The sequence below is a fragment of the Chrysemys picta genome, chromosome 4, assembly GCF_011386835.1.
Source record: "Chrysemys picta bellii isolate R12L10 chromosome 4, ASM1138683v2, whole genome shotgun sequence".
Classification (NCBI taxonomy): domain Eukaryota; kingdom Metazoa; phylum Chordata; order Testudines; family Emydidae; genus Chrysemys; species Chrysemys picta.
Window position 1 is genome coordinate 86721612 of NC_088794.1, and position 25563 is coordinate 86747174.

At 47.9% G+C, this 25563-nt stretch overlaps 2 protein-coding genes across 11 annotated transcripts in view; both read left to right on the plus strand.

The window, feature by feature from the left end:
* The window catches only part of TMEM229B (transmembrane protein 229B), a 56192-nt gene that overhangs the window by 18938 nt on the left and 11691 nt on the right, over positions 1-25563 (plus strand). For 2 of the 10 annotated variants that reach the window (XM_005305906.4, XM_065592937.1), the window contains exon 2: positions 23903-24033. The exons of 2 other annotated variants lie outside the window; for them this stretch is intronic. Coding sequence is in view for 3 of the 8 variants with exons in the window: in XM_065592934.1 (XP_065449006.1) it covers positions 14537-14584 (48 nt within the window). In the remaining 5 variants the exon portion in view is untranslated. Of the gene's footprint in view, positions 1-6471; positions 6694-12814; positions 14585-23902; positions 24034-25563 lie in introns of those variants that run through there. 6 more of the 10 variants (XM_042849334.2, XM_065592935.1, XM_065592934.1 and 3 more) reach the window with 6 other exon arrangements.
* Positions 1-25563, plus strand: part of RAD51B (RAD51 paralog B) — a 682929-nt gene that overhangs the window by 18928 nt on the left and 638438 nt on the right. The gene's annotated exons all lie outside the window — the stretch shown is intronic.

A 25563-nucleotide genomic window follows, 5' to 3' on the forward strand; every position in this document is an offset into this window, starting at 1 on the left:
AATCCCAGCCTGTATGTAGTCGGATACTTAGGGCTTGTCTGTACATGTAATTGTTCCTGATTTAACTCCATGTGTGGACAATCTTTTTCCACACTAAAGAGTGCCTTGTTCCTGTTTAGCTTAATGCACAAACAAGGCAGTCTTCTTTCAGAATAAGTGGGTCCATACATGGAGTTAATCAGGAATATCTCCATAGGTAAACAGGCCCTTAGATGGTCAGGGACCATCCTGTAATGATATGTTTATACTGTGTCTAGCACAATGGGGCTTGGACTACATCCATACAACTACTATTACTAGGTAACTTAGGACAATGTCATCCTTCACGTACTGGCTGTTGTCTCTGTTAGTCACCTTTTGGTTGGGTTTATATTCTTCTAGACAATAAAATAGGGGCAGCAGACAACTGTAAGGAAAACTTTGAGTTATTATGGGAGAGTTTTGTCCTGATTTTTAGCAAGGATTTATTGTTTATTACTTGGTGTAAGGAAGTAGAGTGGCCTCATCTAACCTCACTCTGTCCTCTCTGGAGGAAGTGCAGGGGCAGGGCAGGAAGTATAAGAACAGGGCCCTGCAGTAGGGTTGCCAGACATCTGGTTTTTGACTAGAACACCTGGTCAAAAAGGGACCCTGGCAGCTCTGGTTAGCACCGCTGACTGGGCTGTTAAAAGTCCGGTTGGCGGCACAGCAGGGCTGGCTCCATGCAGCTCCCGGACCAGGAGCTGCCTGAGGTAAGTGCCACCTGGCTGGAGCCTGCACCCCAAACTCCCTCCCAGACTCCGCACCCTGACCTGCACCCCAACCCCCTGCCCCAATCCTGAGTCCCCTCGGGCACCCTCTCAGAGCTCGCACCCTGAATCCCCTCCCGAATCCCCTGCCCCAGCCCTGAGCCTCCAGATCCCTTGGCCCCAGCCTGGAGCCCCCTCCTACATCCCAAGCTCCTCATCCCCAGCCCCACCCCAGAGCCCGCATGCCCAGCCGGAGCCCACACCCCAACCCTTTGCCCCAGTCCGGAGCCCGCTCCCGCATCCTGAACGCCTCATTTCTTGCCCCACCCCGGAGCTTGCACCCCCAGCAGGAGCCCTCACTGCCTCCCACACTCCAACCCTGTCCTAGCCCAGTGAAAGTGAGTGAGGGTGTGGGAGAGCAAGCAACTGACGGAGGGGGGCTGGAGTGAGTGGGGGCTGCACCTCAGAGAAGGGGCAGGGCAGGAGTTGGGGCAAAGGTGTTTGCTTTTGTGCAATTAGAAAGTTGGCAACCCTACCCTGCAGTACAGCTCAGTTAGGGCTGGACAAGGGAAGGAGGCGGATGTCCTTCTCAGGGAGCTGAGCCCTCAGCCGAGCCTGTGACCGGGAGCAGAAAAGAAAGGCAAACCACTGCCCCAGGAGACGGAAGGCCCCAGGGAGAGACTGGAGGAAGGGCCCCCTGATCGCGACACTGAGAGCTAGGTCCCAGTAGCGACGGAGCAGTGCCAGCAGGAACCAGTAGGAATTAGCCCAGGGTAAAGAGACTTTTGGTGTGCTGCCGGGACGTGAGGCAGCTATCACATATTTCCCTGCTGACCCCGGCCGGGATCGCCTGCCACATCTAGGGCCCTGGGCTGGGACCTGGTGGAGTAGGGTGGGCTCAGATCCCTCTCCCCCCAGCATTGTATAGGGGCTGGTTGCCCTCTAATCTTTAGGCCAGAAGGCCGGCAATATAGACCGTTTAATTGCTCAGCCCGCAGTCAGAGGGCCTGAACCATAGACTATTGTTGTTCACCCCACACCAGGAGGCCTGAACTACCAGCCAGCTGGTGGTTTGCTTAATCCTCCTTCAGAGGTTTGAACTGATATTTGGGCGATTGTGCAGCTGCAGACCAGGCTGCCTGATAAAACCTCTGGTGGTCATACTGACACCCTGCCACTGCCGAGGGGGCACCCTGGCCCTGAAAGATAGGAAGGCTACACTTGGGCTACAAGAGTATCTAGAGACTCCAACCAAGATTGGGACCCCATTGTGCTAGGTGCTGTACAAACAGTTAGTAAGCGTCCCTGGTCCAAGGAGCTTACTGTGAAGGACGGGGGGCTGCTCTGCAATAATAGATGAATTATTGACTTCCTTGGCTCCAGCCAAGTTACACAGATTGCTTACCAAGGCTGGGACCCAAAAGATCAAAGGACAATAAAAATTTAAGACTCTCTGCCCAGAGATGAGGTGAGAGAACAATGCCTAAGACCTGTGGGGGGGCCTCAGAGAGATCAGAGAAGGGGTATGAGGTGCAGGTGGCCTGGAAACTATGGCACTTAGAATCTAAATAGATGATATGACAAAGGATGGGAGGGGAAACAGAGGCACAGAGTTGAAGTGACTCGCTTAAGGTCACAGTGCAGGTCAGTGGCAGAGCACGGAATAGGATTCAGGACTCCTGAGTTCCAGTCCCATGCCTTGCCCACTGGACCATGCTGCCTCTGATTTTCTTTCTTTACTTTTGCATAACATTGTTCTGGTCACTCATAATTAGTTGCTTAAACATATTGTGGTGTTACTGTCTCTTTAATACAGCATAAGCAGGTGCACTCAGGGCCAATAAAAATAAGCACAACAAACAGCAGCTAGGGACTAAAGGAAAACAGCAGGTAAAGAGTGGAAGCTCTAGTGGCTAAAGCACAGGGGTGTGTCAGAAGATCTGGATTCTATTCCTGGCTCAGCAAAAGAGTTGATGCTTGATTTCAGGGCCTGATTCACCATTGTGTTACTCCAGTTTGACACTAGTATAAATCCATTGGGCTCAATTCACCATTACTCTGCCTTATGTAGTCATTTACACTAGTTACAGAGTGGGTGTAAAATGCTATTGAATCAGAATGGTTGACGGACACCATCGACTTTACATACTTGATCCAGGCACCTGTGCGTGGCATGCAAGGTAAGTGTAAGAATCCAGAGACCCTGCAGTGCTCGCAGGGAGTGCTTGATGGGGTTGCAGTGTGTTTTGTGCATCTAAAACAGGAGGCCTAGTATGGATGCTCTGATCGTTACAGCCTGCAGCAGTTCAAGCACACTGTTATTAGCTGCCCCAGTGCAATTCTATAGTGTGGACCAATTTTCATGAATAGCTCCCAGTACTTGCAGTACTTCCTGGTCTTCTTTATCTTATCTTATAACTCTGTTTATAACAAGGCAATCCCCCTAATATCTCAGTGTGGGATATATGCAACTCACATGGACCCAACTCGCCATTCCTCCTTTGATTTATCCTCTGTCCCAATGGGGCTCATTCTTAGTAGCTCTCTCCAGGAGATCCTTGGCTGTGGCATTCTTCACTTCTACTACTGGGGGAAATCCTGCCCAAAGCGAGATTGTGACATCCTCTAACCACCCAACCAACCTCTCCCCTACCCCACAGATACTTCTCCTTTAGTTAACAATTGCTGTTTTACATAGCACATCTGGACTCCATTGTCCAGCTGAATTTGAAGTTGGGGACCAGGTGATTCTCATGGATCCCCGTCAGCTGGGGAGGGAAAGAGATGAGGTTGGTTGCAGAAATGCTGACGGGTAAGCAATATTAGCTGCTGCCTAGGGCACCAAATGTGATCTCGCTACCATTTACTCAGCTGAAAACAGTGCTTTAGTTGGTAGAAAACTGTCATCCACTGAACTGTAAAGTTCAGGCCAACACTGTAGCAAGGTTATGATAAACCAGGTGTCAGCAGGGTTCCTCAGAAAGCTGCTGGCGGACTGAGCTGTTGGAATGAATCCAAGTGTTGTGTTGATGATGAAGCTGTGAGCATGGTTATTAAAAAAGCTGGTATGAGTAGTGCAAGTGCTGCTTATCGCTTGCCCTCAAGAACCATCAAAGGAAGCACAGACATCTTCCATTGCTGTTAAAACAAAAATCAAGCACCCGTGTGGGCATAAAAAAAAACCCAGAGATATTGGCAGCTGAACAAGGCTATGAATAATTCATCCCTCAAATGCCTCCTGTGCGTTTCATCCATTTAGGCTGCTCAGAGTTCTAGCCACTGAATATGCAGACAGATCTACTTCCAAAACCACAGGGACGAAACCCTACAGACTATGATTGCCACTTCTGTCAGCTTGTCCTCCAGGAAGCTGTGGCTGTTGCAGTGTTGTGTGACATTTCCCAGGCCAAGAAAGTGATTGTGTAACCTTTGCTCATCTTGCAAGCAGTGCTGGTAGGAAGCAGTGTCACTCAGCAAAATTGGGACTAGCTGTTATCTGGGTGAGTAAATGAGCTGGGGCTAAGCTGGGAAGTAGTGGTCTGATGTTTTCTACAAGAAGGGATATGATGGGCTAGTTGGGCAGTGGCTCTTTGCTTTGGGAGGGGAATTGGCACCTTGAACACTAGTTTATGTGCCAATCAGTCTCTTGTGAGTCCATGTTCAAAAACAGTCTAGGTGTTCCCTGTCGAAAGTTCCTGAGACACGAGTAAGGATTTTTCCCAGCCCAAACCGTCTCAGTGGAAGAGAAGATGTTAAATGGCTGTGCCACAGCCTATGTGAAGTGAGCTAGTTGTTTCAGCTCATTTGCTAGTGGGCAGTTGTCAGCATCATGGTTGGTGACCTTGTTGGCAGCCTAAGCAGGGAGGCTAAAGATTCACCGGACTAGAGTCTGATTTCCCCTCCCACCCCAACAGAAGATCCTCTTGGGTCAGGTGTAAGTGTTTTTGACAGAGCAGAATGAGGGAAGGCTGCACTGAGGAGAAAAAAGGGCTTTGCTTTCCAGGGCTGTCAACCTGGTACCTGTTCCTCAGCACAGAATTCACATATTAGGCTGCAGAGACTTTCTTATAATATACTCCTTCCCTGCTGTTGCTTTATATTAAAAACCCCTCCAACCTCTCTATTCATCATCATCATCATGTTCCCATTACGGCTCTGGCATTTTGGGCAGCGACGAAAGCATTCTATTAGCTCTGGTCAAAGGATGCTGCCAGTTAGATTCATCAGCATTCCCCCATCTCTCCTCCACATCCCCCAGAATTCCTGTGGCCCAGAAGGCTTTTTCCCAGCTTGCAGACAGTCAGACTCTCAGCTGGCTCTCCCTCACTGTAATCACAGCAGCTATAGAGATGACTGACTGCTTAGGGTAAGAATTTAACTCCTTGCATGGTTAAAATACAAAAACCATGAGGAGTCCTGGTGGCACCTTAGAGACTAACACATTTATTTGGGGATAAGCTTTCGTGAGCTATAACCCACTTCATCAGATGCATGGAGTGAAAAATACAGTAGGCAGGTATAAATATACAGAACATGAAAAGATGGGAGTTGCCTTACCAAGTGGGACTCAGTGCTAACGAGGCCAATTCAGTTAGGGTGGATGTGGCCCATTCCCAACAATTGACAAAAACACCACTAGCCATCACCTATAGCCCCCAACTAAAACCTCTCCAGTGGATCATCAAGGATCTACAACCTATCCTGAAGGATGATCCCTCACTCTCACAGCCCTTGGGAGACAGGCCAGTCCTCTCTTACAGACAGCCCCCCAACCTGAAGCAAATACACTCCACACAACAGAAGCACTAACTCAGGAACCAATCCCTGCAACAAACCCCGCTGCCAACTCTGTCCACATATCTATTCAAGGGACACCATCACAGGACCTAACCACATCAGCCACACCATCAGGGTCTCGTTCACCTGCACATCTACCAATGTGATATATGCCATCATGTGCCAGCAATGCCCCTCTGCCATGTACATTGGCCAAACTGGACAGTCTCTACTCAAAAGAATAAATGGACACAAATCAGATACACTCTATCCCGATATAACGCTGTCCTCGGGAGCCAAAAAATCTTACCGCGTTATAGGTGAAACTGCGTTATATCGAGTTTGCTTTGATCCGCCAGAGTGCACAGCCCCCCCCCCCCCCCCCCCCGGAGTGCTGCTTTACCGCGTTATGTCCAAATTCGTGTTATATCGGGTCGCGTTATATCGGGTAGAGGTGTATCAAGAATTGTAACATTCAAAAACCAGTAGGAGAGCACTTCAATCTCCCTGGACACTCAATAACAGACTTAAAAGTGGCCATTCTTCAACAAAAAAACTTCAAAACCAGACTTCAATGAGAAACTGCAGAATTGGAATTAATTTGCAAACTTGACACCATCAAATTAGGCCTAAATAAAGACTGGGAGTGGCTGGGTCACTGCAAAAAATAATTTTCCCTCTGTTGATACTCACACCTTCTTGTCAACTGTTGGGAATGGGCCACATCCACCCTAATTGAATTGGTTTTGTTAGCACTGATCTCCCACTTGGTAAGGCAACTCCCATCTTTTCATGTGCTGTATATTTATACCTGCCTACTGTATTTTTCACTCCATGGATCTGATGAAGTGGTTATAGCCCACAAAAGCTTATGCCCAAATAAATTTGTTAGTCTCTAAGGTGCCACAAGGATTCCTCGTTGTTTTTGCTGATACAGACTAACACGGCTACCCCTCTGAAACATGGAAGAATACATTACTTATTAGGAGAAGAAATACACAGACAAAGCAAGCCGGGCTTTTGATTTGTGTCTGGGTGGTTTCCATAGCAATGTAACTGTGGAGCCCTTTGTGCTGCTGGTCTTGAGCCTCATGGCAGTTCCACTTAATGGTTTATAAGTGCTCAACTCTCATACCAAGGGAAATGTATCCAACTCAAAAGTGGGATGGAAATCCCAGGACAGGCAACTGTGAGTACTTATGTTTATTGTGTTTGCTGTGTCCCCTGAACAAACTATGAACACCAGCGTCTTGGAAACCATGGCTCCTTTGCAGCCAATTGAGGCAATGAAACTTCACATGGATTTGGGCATAATACAGTAGCTTCTGCAGCAGACATTGATATTATAAGCACAAGGTTATGATGACCCATATCCCTTGCTCTCACACATGCTACAAACCATTAGTACTCACACCTAACACATTCAGAACACATACACCAATCTCAAACATACACTCATCACAGGCACATTCAATACACATTAACTGATCACAGGCACAAACTTTGGACACACATGCTTCTGTCACACACAGACACCTATCACCTCACTTGCATACGTGAGTCATAAGAGCAAGATTATGATTATGGCTGCATGTAGGTCATGAAATGGTGGATTCTAGTATTTTCATGGGGTGGGTTGTTTTTTAATAGCCGTGTCTTCTGACATTTGGGGATTTTTGTACATGGAGGGGTGAATCTAACTGTTAATAATTGAAAGTGAGAACATTTTAAACTTGGCTTTCAGGAGAGGCTGAGAGACCAGGATCTTTGTTACAGCTAGTGGTTTGTCAATTGATCACAGGGATGGAAAGGTACAGAATGTGTGGTGTCTCTGTTTTTCTTTGGGTGTGGGGAAAGTCCTTGAGCTAACATAGCTGGTTTAAGAGGTGACTATACAATGCTGCTTTTTTCAAAGGCTGAGATCAGGAAGGCGATGTTAAAGAAGAGTGACATTCCTCTGCCTCTCTCACCAGTGCACACCCCACCACCAGTCACAAACATGCATACACCAGTGGCACCCAGTCATGCACTTCCCTATGACTGTCACGTGCACTGAAACATACAGCACACCCACTTATCACACTGACTTGCACACTACCAGAAGTATCAATTTTGTGCACACAAATCACACACAGAGACACCAGACATGTCCCGACTATACTCCTATGACTAATGCAGCCATGCCACATAGAGCCTTACGTATGCGCTATGTACCTGCCATCTATGTTTACAACACTTACACATACCCACACACCAACACCTGACATACATCATCAACCAATCACACACCCAGATGTTTACATCAACCAATCACACGTGTACCACTCCTCCATTTCCACCTGCATGCACTGATCTCTCTGAGCCCCAACATCACTGCACAGGTTGAATTCTGTTTGGATGGCAGCCTCCTGTCCTGAGGCCTCTCCATTGTTTTCCTAGGTATGATACATCTGCATTGTTGTTGGAAGCTTGTTTTTCCATCTCCCTGAATGGAAGACCCTCTTCTAGGGCCTTTGTTTTGCTTGTTTAGAGCTGATGTAATGAATGTAATGGGTCCTCTGTTCTCTTTGTAGAAAGGAATGTTAATTATTTTCAGCAGACTAATTACACTGCTAATGAGAAGCTGTACTGCAGTGATATTCCCTTTAATTACTTGTTCTTAAGTGCTGTACCGAGCCGTTTTTGAACATGCTATTAAATGCAAATGCCTGCGTCTGGCTTGGAGATGTGCCTTTGGGCTCCCCGGAAGCAGGGGCGGCTCCAGGCACCAGCACACCAAGCGCGTGCCTGGGGCGGCAAGCCGCGGGGGGCGGCCTGCCGGTCGCCGTGAGGGCGGCAGTCAGGCTGCCTTTGGTGGCATGCCTGCGGGAGGTCCGCCGGTCCCGTGGTTTCGGCAGCAATTCGGCGGTGGGTACGCTGAATGCGTGGGACCGGCGGACCTCCTGCAGGCATACCACCGAAGGCCCCCTGACTGCTGTGCTTGGGGCAGCAAAATACATAGAGCAGCCCCTGCCCGGAAGAAATGCTTTGCTAAATTTAGGAGTCCATGTGATACTGCCAATTGAACAAATGAGCGTAGTGCGCAGATCCACCTAGTCAGGGACCCACCAGAACAACAGTTTGCTTTATCTTCTGTATGAATTCTGTGCTGGTGGAAGTGAAGGATTGTTGTTATTTCTATTGCAGTAGTGCCTGGAGGTCTCAACCAAGATCAGAGTTCCGCTGTGCTAGGGGCTGTAGTACTAACATGGTCCCTGCACCAAAGATCTCACAGTCTAATGAAGCAAGACAGGCAAAGGGTGGGTTGGGAAGTTGTGGCACAGAGAGAGAGATGAAATGACTTGCCCAAGGTGTCACAGCAGGTCAGTGACAGAGCTGGGAATAGAACCTAGTTCTCACAAGTCTTAGGGTGATGCTCTACCCACTGAACCACATTGCCTGTAACTTTATGCTTAGAGCCAGTATGACTAATGGTATGACTAGAGCCAGCAGACATATTGCACGCTCATAATGCAAGATACCTCCAGCCAACTCCTACAAATTACACCTCAGCCCTGATCCCTACATGTTCCTGTGCTTCTCTCCCTGAATTCTGTAGGTCTTCTCCCTGTGTTCTCCAAAGTCTTTTCTACCTAAACTGCTGACAAAATGGTGTATTTTATGTCTGTCCTGAGAGAGCCACTGTACTGTAGCTGGTATTCAAGTCCTGCTACCCTCCCTCCAGTGCTGCTCAGTCTGGATCTGCAGCACCTCCTTTTATTCAAATGCTGCACCATCTCTGCAAAAGTACCTCATGTTTTTCTGCAGCACCTTCACCTATTCCAGTCCTGGCCCCTCTTGCCATTTTCCCAATGCACCTCAACCCTGACGTATCTGACGCCCATAACTTGAGTCCTGAGACTCCGAACACACAGTAAGCTCTGCCAATGCACCTTAGTGTGGTTATTCCAGTAACAGGGGAGATGTGAAGGGCGTGATACTGTATTGCTGTCACTTGCCAGGGAGGAGGAAATGCTTGTACAATGACCATGCTAGGAGCCAGTGAAAGATGGAGTGTTGATAGGATTCCAAAAGTCCAGAGCATCTCAGAGTTACAACAGGCAACTTCATGTGTAGTTAAAGCAACTAAAAGTCAGGTGATCTTGGGACCTTCGTAAGGAGTGAAGTGGACCCCAGGAGACAGAAAACCCTACCCAGGAGGGCAGTTTCAGCATGATGTGCTGAGAGTTGTCCACAGAGCTCTAAATGGCCCAGTGTGTCTTCTGGAATAAATGCTGATATCTGGTATAAAGAACACCCTCAGAATGGTTGCTCTCCTGAGTGGGGCATCCTAGCAAAGTGGGCTGATCTCCTTCATTGGGCAGTTCCCACCTTCGTTTGGATTTTCTGAGAGGCGTGTGTCGAAAGCTCAGTTCCATTCTGTCAGTTTGGTGGGAGAATGCCTTCTCTCTCCTCGCAGGCCATGTGCCTGCCCCTCGAGTTCTCTTTGGAGCAAATTGTTGCTGAGCTCTGGGAGGCTGAGTAATGAGTTTGAGCCTGCATCGCTGGTATCATCAGACTTCTGAGGGGACAATAATCCCTGGGGGGGAAATTCTTGAGAATACAAGTAGGTCATTTGTTTCTGCTTCTCACACTTCCTTTTCCTTGTCTTCCCCTCCCCCACTGGCTGTTGCTTGGCTGTTCACAATGCTCTGAAGCAGCTTCACAGTGTTACTTTAAAGCTTGCTGTTGAGATAAAAAATATGGTCCAGGCCCTCCAATGCAGCGCAGCCACTTTGTACCACACTCAGAGCCGGCTTTAGGAAGTGCGGGGCCCAATTCGAACATTTCGGCAGGGCCCCGGCAGGGATGACTAACAAAAAAAAACAACATGTAAAGAAAAGCCTTTCATTTCTTCCATGTATTATTTACTTTCCATAACTATATAAATAATAAAATTATATATTATGTACATTGCATCATATATGCTGTTGATTGGTTATTAATGAGCTCTGTTTCAAATGTGTAGGTCCCCGCCACTCCCTGGGGATGTGCTAGGGTGACCAGATGTCCCTATAAAATCGGGACAGTCCCGATTTTGGGGTCTTTTTCTTATATAGGATCCTATTACTCCCCACCCCCTGTCCCGAATTTTCACACTTGCTGTCTGGTCACCCTAGGGTGTGCACATGTGTGGATCCCAGCTGCTCCCTGCCCCCCTCATTGAAGCAGGTGTGCAGGGTTACTGCCCTGGGAACTGCAGGGCACCAGTGGACATGGGGCTGGCTGGAGGCAGGGCAAGGGGTGCGGGGCTGGCTGGAGACAGCGGGGTGTGGGGCGGGCTGGCTGGCTTCAGGCAGGGCCACAGGGGGGGTGCGGCGGGGGTTGGCAGGGCTGGAGACAGAGGAGTACGGGACTGGCTGGCTTCAGGCAGAGGGGTGCGGCGGGGGTTGACTGGAGACAGGGAAGGAGGTGCGGGGCTGGCTGCAGGCAGGGCAGGGGGTGCAGGGCTGGTGCGGGCAGGGGAGTGTGTGGGGCTGGCTGGCTTCGGGCTGGGCCACTGGGGGGTGCGGCAGGGGTTGGCTGGAGACAGGGCAGAGGGTGCGGCAGGGGCTGGCTGCGGGCAGGGGGTGCAGCAGGGCTGGCTGCAGGCAGGGCAGGGGGTGCGCGGCTGGAGGCAGGGCAGAGGGGGCAGCAGGGGCTGGCTGTGGGCAGGGGGTGCAGGGCTGGCTGGAGACGGGCTGGCTGTGGGCAGGGCAGGGGGTGCAGCAGAGGCTGGCTGGAGACAGGGCAGAGGGTGTGGCAAGGGTTGGCTGTGGGCAGGGGGTGCAGGGCTGGCTGCAGGCAGGGCAGGGGGGCAGGGCTGGTGTGGGCAGGACAGGGGGTGCAGGGCTGGTGCGGGCAGGGGGTGTGGGGCTGGAGGCAGGGCAGGGGGTGCAGCAGGGCCTGGCTGGAGACAGGGGCAGGGCAGGGGGTGCGGGACTGGTGCGGGCAGGGCAGGGGGTGCAGGGCTGATGCAAGCAGGGCTGGCTGGACACGAGCTGGCTGCGGGCAAGGCAGAGGGTGCGGGGGTGGTGTGGGCAGGGCAGAGGGGGCAGCAGGGGCTGGCTGTGGGCAGGGGGTGCAGGGCTGGCTGGAGACGGGCTGGCTGCGAGCAGGGCAGGGGGTGCGGGGCTGGTGCGGGCAGGGAGTGCAGCAGAGGCAGCTGGAGCCCCAGCCCTTTAAATAGCCCCCGGAGCCTCCCTGCTGTCCCAGGGCTCTGGGGGCTATTTAAAGGGCTCCCCTGCTTCTACCGCCCCGGCCCTTTAAATAGCCGTGGGAGCCCTGGGAAAGCGGCGGGGCTCCAGCGGCTATTTAAAGGGCCGGGGCAGTAGAAGCAACGGGAGCCCCGGACTTTTGAAATAGCCTCCAGAGCCCCGCAGCCCTACCCCAGGGCTCCAGCAGTGGGGCTCTGGTGGCAATTTAAAGCCCTGCTGGGAGCCCCAGGCCCTTTAAATTGCCCCCTGGGGAAGCTGGGCCACCCCGGTACAACACACCAGCTCTTGCTGGTACGCCGTACCGGGGCTTGGGCGCAGGGCCCTCTTAGGGGTGGGGCCCGATTCAGGGGAATTGGTTGAATTGGTCTAAAGCCGGCCCTGACCACACTGCTGGCATAAACTGCCCTGACAGCTGGTGGAACAGGCCCAGGCAGGATCACCCCAGCGCAGGTGATCCTCCAGTGGTGCAGAAATGACACAGGGGTTTATGCATCACTTCCTGCTGCTGGGGTAGGAGGGGAAAGAGGTGTGGCCAGAGGAAATAGGCATGGCCAGGACACTCCTGTTGCTAATCCAGTCCTTTATGTTTTTGCTCTCTTGAGGCTATTTACAAACAGCTGATTAAAGCCGATTGAAAATGGCTCCAATTTGTTGAAAGCGGGGAGCTAGGTTGGTCAGAGGTAGTGCCAGGATGAGGAGAGGGCACAGATGGTCATTTACGCCACCTTTGGATACAAACCTCTGACCTGCACTCCACAGATCATCTGCTTCCCATATTGAGGTCCATATATATATACCATATAAAGTTCCCTTACCTGCCTGACTAATAACACAGTAATATTTTTGATCATTACAGTGGAAAGAATTTTGAAAATCTTTGCCCCACTGAAGCCGTTTGTCTGTTCTTTGGACTTTACTCAACTCAGACAGTGAAACTAGATTGCCCAGTTTCATCTTATAGGTTGCAAGCCAGTGCCAGGCTAAGTTTAAAGGGAGTATAAAATGATCGCCTTTTACATTGACTCCGCACAGGTGTAATGCAGTGGAGAATCAGGCACTGTGAGGTGTCTGTATGATATGAGGAGTGATTGCATATATTTCAAAACTAGTGATTTTGGGGATCCATAGATAGCCTGGTACTTGTGGATTTTATCAGCATCACTTCCTTTTAGTGTGGATGGAGCCGAACAGTTGAATTCTTGCTTGCCATTGATAATGCACCTCTTAGACTAGATGACATAACACAATATATTCATCTAGTGTGTAATACCTACTTGGTTTCATATAAGCTCCTCCGCACGGTGGACATGCCGACCTGAAGAGAAGAATGGGCAAAATGCCCAATGCCTGCTACTCCAGGGCTGTCAATGTGCAGTTTGAGAACCAGGATGCCCAGGACTCAAGGACACAGGCACTGAAGCTGCAGATCTTTTGTCCTTTGTAAAGACTGGGACAACATAGGCTCAGTGTCTGGTTCCATTTGTTCTAGGTCAACAGATGTCATGTTTGCTTAACAGGTTTTAAACATGGGTTAAAACTAATTGAGGCTAATTTAGTTTAAACACAGTTTGGTTGGCCAGGCTGGACAGGACCAAACTATGTTTCACTGAAGTTTAGAAACTGTATTCTGGTCTAGATAGCTATCAGGAGCCCATCATCATAGCATTTAGGTGCCAGTGTTCCCATGTTCATTCAGTCCCCTACCCAGAAAGACATTGTTCAAGTTGGTGTCCAGCAGGAAAAGAAGAAAAAGGAATAGTCTCATTGTACAATAAAAGGTTTGCTTAGACTTCATAAGTCAGTTATGACCTGTCAGGTGAATAAGTGATAAATCAGAATGGTATCAAGGCGTAATATCGATATGTTAGAGACTGAACCTCAGTAAATCTGTCCCTTGGAGGTGCAGTTATCAGCAGTCCTAAGAGCTATGTGCCTGCATTAAGGAAAGAGCAGGTCCATAGTGTTTAGCTACCAATTAAATGTATCTTTTTTTAAATAATGAATGAAGTGGTTATTTAGATGTTTTCTCTTTTTAGGAGGCATTAACTATGTCCATTGCTAAGTAAAACTCGGGCTGAAGTTTGAAACCAGCAGTTAAGGTGACCATAACTGCTGTAGGCATATGAATGGCAAGATCAAGGGCAGGAAATACACCGGTCTCTTGAGATTCCTACTACAGAACAGTGCAGCGTGATTAACAATACAGGATACCTGTGTTATGACTGGCTGAGACCATTCTCTCTCCATCTAACAGCTGTTAGTTATATGCCACCTGGGTAAGATTTATGTTACAATTCAACAGGTCAGCTGATCTGGTGGTTCAGTTAAAAGGGCCAGGTGTCCTTATATAATTCAAGAGCTTCTCTGAGTGCTGCAGGCTCACTGCTGTGGTGTGTCTCTGCTGTCCAATACAGAGTGTGGCACAGCCACAGCTGCTGCCTTTGCAGGCAGTTAGGAATTGAGTGCCTTCTGCAAAGTGAGGAGACCCCCAGTCTCTTTCAGAGGGAGTCCACTGAGACTAATAGAGCTATGGGTGCTCAATGCTTTTTTTTCTTCTCTTAACAAAACTAATTTTATTTTTTTTTGGTGGGAGGGTAAATTTCCTGAGTGGCATTAACTAAAAATGACTTCAGCTGCCAGAGAACTCTGTAGACAGGAAGTGGCCTTCATACCACTTCCTCTTGGAAGTTACTGTGCAGAGTGAGCTGCTATGTAGTATGAGCACTGGCAAAACAGGATTCTCTCTACCTTCCAGCCAACTGGGAGCAGCCTTTGCATTGGGATTTAGCCTCCAAGATGTGGTGGGGTGCCTGGAAACTTAGCCTCTCAAGAGAAGTGAGCAAGGTACATTATGTCTCAATGTTCTGGTGGGTTTTTTGAATGAGAAGACATTCAGTTTGTTACTGTCCCTGAGACATGACCACAGCCTGACACCAAGGTGGTCAGATTAAAGTAATTGAGCAAACAGTGTAGTTCTCTGGTAGACCTCTGACTTCTTCTCCTTTGCCCCTCTTATGTCCATATGTCCTAAGGGTCCCTGAGTGACTATCGTTAATGTTTTTGTAAAGTTAGTTCCGTGTTTGTGAATGGTGTTGGTTTGACAGCCCGGAAGATTCATATGCTCTGTTTATATAAAAGAAAGCAAAGCACCAGCAATGACCGTATCTGCTTTCCCTACAGCAGTCTGCCTCAATGCTGCTCTGGAGAGACCTGCCTTTAGGGGCAGGAGGGGGAATTCAGAACTCCAGTCAGCTGTGGAGACTGGCTTCTCTGCTGAGGATAACAAGAGTGAGAGCCAAAGAGTGTTAACTGAGGCGAAGGTTTGATTATAGAAATATGGAGGTATCAGTCATTGGGACTGAAATGTATACAAGAAAACCAGAGAGAGGGAGCCAAATGTGCTTTGGGATAGGGAGAGGGCTGACGAGACAGGACACTCTCTCAACAGCATCACTCAGAAAGCAAACACAATTCTAATTTTCAAATTCCCCTTTTCTAAAAGGAATCCAACCCTGACTAAGAAACACTGTTGGTACAGAAAGCTCTCTGGGATAGGGACTCACTTTATGCCTGCACAGTGGGGCTCCCAAGCTGGTTGAGATGTCTAGATTTACTGCAGTATAAATGCTATCGTAATAATAAGGAGGTTTATGCTTTGCTCTGAAGTATCTGGTACTAGATACAAGCGGAAAGGATAGAAGATACAAGGGAGTATTGTTCATTCCTGTGTACTTTAGGTTTTAGCGCACTTTTATTTTGAAAAGGTTTTCTTTTTGGTTGATCTATGTTTGTATTCTATCTATCCATCCATTTTAGGAAACACAATGACAATAGCTGTGTTTTTGTGAGAGTGAATATGGCCTCTGCTGGTTGATGGGGCTAAGACTTAAGATCCCAGTTACACTACAAAATACTGAGCTAGAAAATCACTTTTTAAAACTGACTAGTCTTGAGAATGGTTTCCAAAAGCTGTTTGAATCAAATTATGCCCCATCTATTCAGGTAGCAATGCCAGATTACTGGAACCCATTTTAAAATTGATATTTAAAAACAATTTGCTAGCATAGTCAATTTTGTAGGGTAGAAAGGACAGTGTGAATGATACAGTCTTACCTCACCCATTTTATCTCTTATCTGCACACAGCAGCTGTTGCACTGAGGACAGAAGGAAGGGTTGCAATAGTCCAGCACAGAAACACTTGCCTGAGAAGCTGTAACAAACTTCCTTTCAATAAAACTGAAACAGTGGCTTGTACCAAGCGAAATTACTGTCACCTTAGCCTCCCTGAGCAGGTCTATTGTCTGTACTGTACTCTTCTCAACCTTGACTTGCCTGAACACCTTTTAAATTGGGTTTTTCTGGCTGTCCAGTAGTTTATCCAATCACGGTGAAATGTTCTCCAGTCACAGTGAGCTACCCAGTCATCTTCCCACCAGCCCCTGGCTCACTTCCTGTGTTTTCTTCCTGCATCCTACATAGCAGAGTGGTGGTGGTCTGCCAGGGGGGAGCCACAATGAGTAGCTGCCCAGTGGTCCAGTTTGTAATTACACCTCCCATGTTAACACTGCAATTGAACAAAATACTCCGATTAAGGTAGTTCTAAACAGACTTCTAAACACAGCTGTATTCTAATTTAAGGGACTAAATTGCTGAAATGTATCACTTTAAAAGGCTTTCTTTACTCCCTGTGTTCACCTGTTTGGACATGCAGCAGCTTTGTATCTCTCCTGCTCTCTTCCTTTCAATAGATGCCTTGTTGATACTTGAGTATAGCTTGCTCTCAGTGATCCATCAGCAGCCCAGCAATGAGGAAAATGGCCTTTGCTTTCCAAACCAGTTAAGATTCTCAGGCAGGTTTGTTTGAAGGAGCCTGATACAGGGCCGGCTCTACTGTTTTTGCCGCCCCAAGCAGCGCGCCGAATTGCCGCCGTGGACGGTGGGGGCAGTCTGTGTGCCATTTGGGCGGCATGCGTGTTTCCGCGGCAGCAGCAGCTTCTGTCTTCAGCCGGAAGACAGAAGCCACCGAATTGCCCCCACGGGCAGCTGAACATAGAAGCTGCCGTTGAATTGCCACCGGCACGGAAACGACTGTGCTGCCCTAACAGCACACGGACTGCCCCTGCTGTCCACGGTGGCAATTCGGCGCGCTGCTTGGAGCGGCAAAAACACACTGACTGCCGCCCCTTGCAGATTGCTGCCCCAAGCACCTGCTTGGAATGCTGGTGCCTGGAGCCGGCCCTGGCCTGGTAAGAAGAGAGTGGAGGCATGAAGTGAGTTGAAGTATTCTGGTATTCTCATATTTACCTGGGCCCTGTAATAGCTACAGAGGAGCCATGCATCTTCACTAGCTCCTTCTCACAGAAGGGATCTATCTCCAAAGGTGACTGACTACCTAGGTATAGCAAAGGTGGGGGAGGATTCACTAGCTTGTCTCCCGGATAGCCCACCCCAGCAAGGCCTCTACAATAGTAGAGGTTACATTTTTAACAGTGAGGGTAGTTGCCCGCTGGAACAGTTTACTACGGGTTGTAGTGGCACTGACAATTTTTAAATCAAGGCTAGTTTTTTTTCTAAAAGGCAAGCTGTAGTTCAAACAGGAACTAATTCCCTGGAAGTTCTATGGCCTGTGTTATGCAGGAGGTCAGACTAGATAATCACAATGGTCCTTTCTACTTTATAATCTATGAAACACACTGTCTGTCTCACTTCAGTGCGTTCCTTCTTGCTCCTCCATTACACAATCACTGCACTTCTCCAGCCCACCTTCATTAATCCCCTGCCTCAGATCACTCATCTGTTTTGTCCTGCAGCCTTCCCCAAATGGAGGGGGACTCCAGCTCCACACTCCCAGCCTCTCATTTCCTTCTGTGCCTTGATCTCTGTGGTCATTGAGAAGCTAATAGAATTCTGGGCCTGTAGTTAGCAGGTTGGAGGAATCTAAAGTAGTAGTCAGGAAAGTCTCCCCTCCTAGCAAGGATCAGTCCAATGTGACAGGGTTCAAACCCAGTCTTCCTTTCCCACTGCCTTCATGAGGACCGTGCTAGCCTCCTCTATCAGAGCTTGGGTATTGGCTCCTAACTGGAGTGCTAGCTAGTGGGAAGGGAGTGAGAGTTCAGTGTAACAGCATTCCCTGCCCCTCTGGAAAAGAAGACTTCCGTTCAGTGACACCCCTGCTAGCCCACCCTGTGGAAGACTGAGAGTGGGATTAGAACTAGCAGCCTTGGAAATTTTTGCCCTCTGAGGCAAAGTTATCAGTCCTTCAAGGAGGATGTATTGCAGATATTTTGTCATGATGTGGTGAAGTTGCATCAGCCCTGAAGTTATTTCAGGACTTTCGATGCCCTAGGAAACTGCAGGATAGCATCACACAAGGCTGGACGTTCCCATCAAAGCTGAATTGCCAGCTAAGTTTCAATTTTAGAATAGTTATTTCTGGAAAGAATACAAAAGGCAGAAAGACATGCCTGGATTCTGCAATACTAGGAGGAGTTCATGGCACCAGCAGCTAGAAAAATGAACTTTAGATCCATAGGCAGAGCATGCTGGCTCTAGAAATCACAAAGAGAATCAACATGGGATTCAGTCTAGGGCCAGACTATTGGCACAAGCCAAAGTGCAAGTGTGGGTGCAAGTAGGGCTGGCAACGTGTTTATGCAAAGGTGGCTTAAATCTCACCTTTGTGCTCTTCTTCGTGCAGGGGCTGGTCCCTTTGCACTTGGAGTAGCATGAAAGGTGCCCTAATTTACACCAGGCTGCGATGGCCCCAGGGGATAAAAATGTGGCTAAAGATCAATAGAGTTCAAGTGCAGGGGCATCTCGGGCGGGGCATCTTTCTCCTGCTACACTGGCAGCAGGGAGGAAGGGTGGTGCGAGAGCCCCTGCATTAGCTCTATGCCACTAGAGTATCCCCCTTGCACTGGGAGGATCTTCCCATGGCTAGTTAAGCCAGCTTTAGAGACACATTTCACTGACAATGTAGAGCCAAGCAGCTGTCCTTTACTGGGGAATCTGTCCCCTCGTTTATACACTGCCTCTTCTGATTCTAGCTGCCCCTCCTGGCCCTGTTTTCCACCGTCCTGGTCCTTGTGTACTTGCTTGCATCACTGCACAGTGAATGTGATGTTGGGTAAAATGCAGCTATTCTGATCTGGTAGCATTTTATGCCATCTTTGCAAATGACAGCACAAGGCAGAGGGGAATCCAACTCACTGTGTGGGAACTACTCTCCTGGATCTCAAGTTCCCTGCAAGATAGGTCTAAAGTTCCTTGCCCTCCTTATCCTTTGGACAAATCCGCATTGACTATGTGGTGGGGCCAGCTGTACTAAGCCATAATAACTGGGGACTCATGGGTTGCTCATTGTTCTCTATTTTCAAGTGTCTGTGTTGAAGAGCACTTGGGTAATAGAGAATAAAACTCACCACTAATTCCTCTGACTGTACAATATGTTTCCACTGCTAATGATACGCTTTGAAAACCATGGAGGCAGTGAACTAATCCTTGTGGTAAGCTAATTGCTGGAAGCCAGGAGGAGAGTGGTTTATTCCCACAGAAACTGCTTAGGGGACCTACCTTTCCCAGCTGTAAACACAGTGGCTCTTTTCAGAAATGGGTCTTAACAGTCATGTCCACCAATGGCAAAACTTCAGAGTCAGTTTTTATGTTGCACATTTGTTTGTTTTAAAGTAGAGGTCCTGTGCTCAGTGGTTGTGATGTTTTGTTTTTTGTTTTTATTAGGCAGAAGGAACCTTTACTAGAATTGGCCAAGTAGAGCCCAATCAGACAAGGAAGAAGGAATTTTAAGGTCTTTGGGCACAAATTGCAGTAGCAAGGGAAGGATGTATTTTAATGAATAGTCAATAGGTTTTTGAAGTGTATCCTCTCCTTATGCTCCATCCCCATCCAGGAACTATATGATATTTGTATCACCTAGACCCTGTGAACTAAGACCTAAGAACATGGCAGAACCACACTACTGGAGACTCCCAAGGGACATGTTTGGTCAGAAAGAATCACACAATATTTTGAGGATTATTATGAGGAATTTCAGGAATGCCAGATTGGTAAATGGCAGCTAATACAAAGGTTCCTGTGCTGGTTTTCGGAGGAAATGATTCCATGGAATCTCAACTTTAGTGTGATAGAAAGAAGATGTGTTTTTTGGGGGGGTGGGAGGGTGGAGGAGCTACAGAATTGCTATCAAGAGAACAACAAAAGGGAGAGAGAGAGATTGTGGCTGGACCATTTTCAGGACCCTCTGGAACATAAGAGATGGTAAAAAGTTCAATAAAGTTGAAAGGCCCTTGCAGGGTAATTATACTGTATGAGAGAGCTCTGGGGTAAGATAAATATATTTCACAGTGGGAAGGTTTTTAAAAAAATGTTTTACATTGTCTTTGCCTGGGGTGTTCAGAAAGGTTTAGAAGAGAGAAAGTGCTGTAGAGAAGGAAATTTGTTTCCCCAAGTTGTAACTTTACTTGGAAAGGGTTTTGGAAGCTGCCATTTTGTTCTCCACTAAATAACAGGTAGAATTTTAGAAGCCTAATTTGCCTGTTTGCCTGAGACAAGCTAATAGATACCATCATGTTCAACATTTCTAAAAGCAATCTTTTACTCTCTGCTTCTAGCTCCCCAGAAGCTTAACATCATACCTGTTTTACCCTTCTCTATAGCACTTTGTCTGAGGATCTCCGGGCATTGTACAAAGGTCAATGAAGTAAGCCTCATAGGACTCCTGAGAGGGAGGGAAGTCTTGTTATCCCCATTCGTGAGGAAACAGGCAGAGACAATTTAAGTGACTTGCACGAGGTCACATTAGCAGAGGTAGAAATTTAGATGCTCCTAATTTTGTGCCTTAGCCATAAGACCCTCTTTCCTCCAGAGCACCCTTCCTAAAGCTGATATGTGTTTTCACTGCCAAATGTGGCTTTCCTCCATTGCACACTGATGCTGGTTTTGATGATCACAGTTTGCTCAGAAGAGCTGAGCTGAACATTTTGGTTTATTATTGTAGGGTTGCTCCTGAGCACTGGCTTTCTCACATTGGTTAGTTATTGTAGGGTTGCTCATGAAGGATGAGCTGGTAGAACTGATTTTCTTTTTTGGAAAGAAGATTGGGGAATACGTTCAGAAAAGATACACACATTTAAAAAGAACTCTGTGGATTTCCATATGGCTTTAGGAAATCACATAAGATAGGTGATAGTGCCCTGATCTTGATGGTGTCCTCCCTTGAGGTCTGCTGGCTGCAGCGACAGTGCAGAAGGTGATGGGGACTGCAGTGCTTCCTTAGGTGGCTGGATGCTGTCAGCTCCAGGAGTCACTCATCACTTTGCAAAAACAAACCAAGGAGCCGTGATGCACATAGTGCTCTGCTGATTGCTACACTTGCTGCCATCCGCTAATACAATGTTTAGGCACAAACTTTCAAAAGTGGCTACTGATTCTGATTGCAACAATATTTGGGTGCCCTTCTTAACAGACTAGGGGCCTGATTTTCAGAAGTACTGAGCACCCACTTCTCCAACTAGGAGGTCTGAGTGCTCAGCTCCAGTGACACACAATAGCCCTAAAGCTGGCTCGGATGGCTGCTGGAGGATTCCCCTAGTGTAGGGGGACCCATGGGTGCTGTTAAGCCACTATAGCAGCTCCTGGTCCCAACCACCCGCTCCTGACCCCTTGAGCAGGAAGAATAGCATCTGGTATTAATTAGAACAGCCCTGTCCCCAAGGGACCTTTCTGGCAGTCAGAGACTGGAGGAGTACGAGGAAAGCCTAGCAATGCTCCCTTCCGCTGCCAGTCATGCTGGTTTATTATATGATAGGGGTCAGTCCAGAGACCACTGAGCCCCAGCATCGGAGGGGGGCAAATGCCTTTGTACACCCCCCTTTCAGCTATGCTGCGTGCTGCTCAGCTGCAGCTGAGGCTTTGGCCCAGGGAGAGCAGAAGTAGGTCCTTAGCTAACATTATCCTTCTTAGGCTTTTTCTACATTTACAGCAGTGTGTAGCGTATCTATGCTGTATGCCCCCTGGCATGGCTATAAGTAGCAGTGTAGGTGGGGAGGCACTGCTTAGGCGAACATACCAGAACCTTAGAGTATGTGCCCTACACGGCTCTCTACGTGCCCAAGCAGTGCCTCCCTGCTATTTTTAACAGGGCAGTGTCTCACTGCCAGAGCCTTTCACTGCCGCGTGTAGCTACACACCGCGTGTGTAGCTACACACCGCAGTGTGGACACAGCCTGCTTTTCACTGTGGCATGTAGCTACAGATATCCTCCAGGCTTCCACCCGTGTAGGCCCGGCCTTAGACTCTTTGTTCATTGCTGTGCTGTAATTCCCAGGAGAGAAAATTAACATTGGGCCTGCCCCCCGTGAGCACCTGGAGGTAGCCAAGCGGGCAAGCTTTGAATGGCCAATCAGTGATAACAACAGAATCTACTGGTTGAGAAACAGGCAAGTGCCACAGCATAAACTATTAAACACAATGAAAACAGTGACATACATGCCTTTTGAAATCCAGTTCACAGCAGAGACTACCACAGGCTTTGGGATGAATGCTTCTTGGTAAAGTCACATCTGTAGTTAGGGAGAGCCAGGGATTATATTTTATGGGTCTGTAATTCTGATCTTGTGTACATTAGGATCCCAAGGTGGATGGGATTTATCAGTTTTTTACGGGTCTTTCATGTGAGTCTGGCCTATAGTCAGACTATAAGGTCCTGAAATTAGGCATCCTCCTTGCATAGAGATACAAGCTATGTTCTTTAGTGTCCCCACTCTTCTTACAGAGACCATGCAATAGTAGGATAGTACGCAGGAGTACTGATAAGAGAGTGAACTTTATTTCCTCCCCCGAGTCACCTGACCCGGGTGAGAGATACAAAGGTTAATACACTTGTCACATAACATGGATCAGTATCCACTGACTCCTGTGGCTGTTGTTACACTGGCTGTCCCCCACCCTACTGTCAGTGAGTGACAGTCATGGACCCTCAGAAATATTCCCACTTGACCAGGCCATTCATTAGTGATTAAGAAGCCTTTGGGGACCAGAGTGGAGTGCTGGCAGGAGCCAACCCCTCACTCAGCAGCACTTTGCTTTGAGTAGCACAGGGTTGCTCCTGATAACCCCCCACATGTGGCCAAAGGACTTAAAACCTTGCTGCTAATACTATGCCTGCAATTCATCTCCAGAGTAGCCTGGCTGGCTGTGAATGAAATGCCAGTCTCAGCCATGGAGTCAGTCTGTCCCAACAATTCTTCATAAGCTGCTGGATTGCGTGGACAGGCACACATGCATTATTTAATATGATAGTAGCAATCAGAAGATTAGAATCAAACCCCCATTCTATTAAGCTCTGTACAGATACGTTCTTAGACCAAGTTTTTGTATGTGGGCTGTGCATGTGTATGATGGATTACATGTATGTGCACATAGACCCAGGGGATATGCATTTGCATGTGTAGATGCACATGGGTGCGAGTACTCATAGGTGCAGACATAAATAATTACATATGTTTGTGGTTCTATTCATGCCTGTCAACACATGTTGGTGCACATGTCAAATGTGGGTGCATGCCTGCTGGTGCATATAGAAATGTAGGATGCAGGTATGAGAATGCATCTATGTACTTGGGTGCCTGCAGCCATGTGCATGGGATGTGAGTGTGTGCATGCATACAGTACATATGCCATAAAGTACAGTTATCGGTACAGTAGCAAGCATCTCTCATCCTATTGTAAACATAGAGTCTCTGTCTTCATGGCTCCCATGTTAGTGTTGCCATCTGCCAGGCTTAGTTGCAGTTTTCATTCTCTGCCTTACATTTTGTGGCCCCTAGATGAGGGTAATGGGAAAGTGCAAGCTTTATACTCTTTTACTGCCATTCTCCATGGTTAAAGTCAGTAAAATGACTACATTAATGATGATGTCTTCATGTTCTCCCTTTACTCCGTGAGCAGTCACCTAGGGAACTGGACTGGGGCTGCCTTACTGCTCCCTTGGCAATGAACGGTGCCTTCTGGGCAGCATGAATGGAGGAGTATTACTGTTAAAACCCACAAGGACTCAACTCCTTTGGCTTAGCTGGTAATTGGATTCATGTAATCTTCTTTGGTCATCATTCTTTTTTATTGTATTCATATTCTCTCCGGGACAGATTTGAGAGATTGACAGGGATCAGCTGCTGCCACCAGCTACAGGATGTACTGGACAAGACACCAGAAGTGATTGGGAAGGTGTGGGCCCTGGAATGGGAAAGAGACAGACATTAAGAGGCAATTACACAATGTAGGTTTGGGGTCTTGCTTGTATCTTAAAGTGTATTCTTAAAAACATGAATATATATATTTATATTATACAATTTATTCTCACTTATTTTGGTGAATATCCTTAAAAATTTAAACGTAGTGATGATTGATTTAAAAATAAATCTTTGAATAAGGAACTGGGAACTGTGAATAAGGAACCAACTTCAGCCTTGTTAAAATTCACCTGAGCTTACATACATACACCCCAGCTGGGGGAACTCTCAGCCTCCAGTCCCCCACTAATTTGAAGAAATGTCCCATGAAAAACTTTTTATTTTTTTTAATACTGGCAATTCAGAATTAGGTAAGTTACCTTGGATCCTTTTCAAGGTAAGCTTGCCAGCCTCTATGGGGGTGCAGGGAGGATGTGTAAGATCTGGTAGAGCCTTTGGAAGACAGGGCACAGATCAGTTGATTTGGCCTTGATCCACCACAGCATGAGAGCTTCTAGGTAGGAGAGTTTTGACAAGCAAGCAGATTGTGTTCTACATTTTTAATCACACATGCACATGACACACATTAACATGTTCCGCAAAGGGCTTGTGTGGCAAATCTGCCCTGCTCTGTGGGTCCCACATCACCACTTCACTACTGCTAGCCTGGATTCAGCTTGGGCAATGGATAGTGTCTAGCATCAGAATAGAATGTCAGCATCATAGTTGTGCTCGCTCTCAGATGCGCAGAGTGGGCTTCAAAAGGGAAAGTGACTAGGACTGCATGATCTCTGCATATAGCTTGCTCTATGTAAAGGACCACATCCCAGGGTTGTTAGACTGCAGCGGGGTATTGGCATGTGTGGTGAAAATATTGGTTGGGAGGGGGCAAGATACACTGGGTAGAAGAAAAGGTTATTACTTACAGTGGGAGGGGAAGGGAAGAATTAGCTTGCTCCCACTTCTAACTTCCGGAAGCATCTCTCTAGTCAGATGTGAGGCAGAAAGATGCTATCTTCCCCCTGGAATTTGGGCATATTCCTCTAGCAAAGTCAAACAAGCTTGAGTAGAGAGTTGGTTCCTGAGAAGAGGATTTGGAGAGTGGTTTGTTGATTCAGTGTGATTATTCTTCCCCCCTCCCCCCCCCCCTCATTTTATCTGCCTGGCCCACAGCATCAGCCTCTCTCTCCATATCTCCTCCCCAGATCACAGGAATGGCTAACAGCCAAATCCCAATTGGCAAACTGGCATTTGAAGCCTTCATCTCAGTGCCATAACAGTATCCCTCTTCTTGCAGTCCTGGGCCAGAAAATCTAGCTCTGTATGGTAACACAGCCCTTTAAACGTAGACTGCCAGGCATTTGCTTTGAAAGTGCCCTTGTCAACTGCAGATAGAAGTTCTTGGCTTCTGTCCTGTCAGCAAATTCTGTGATTAACCACAGAGGCCTTGCCAGGCAAGGAAGGAGTTCGGTACGGTCTGTTCCCAGGTACACAGTGGGGGAGGATGATGTGTAATTTCAATACTTAGTCCTTTTCTCTCTCTAATTCCATCAGCAGATTGGGAAGGAAGCTCCTAA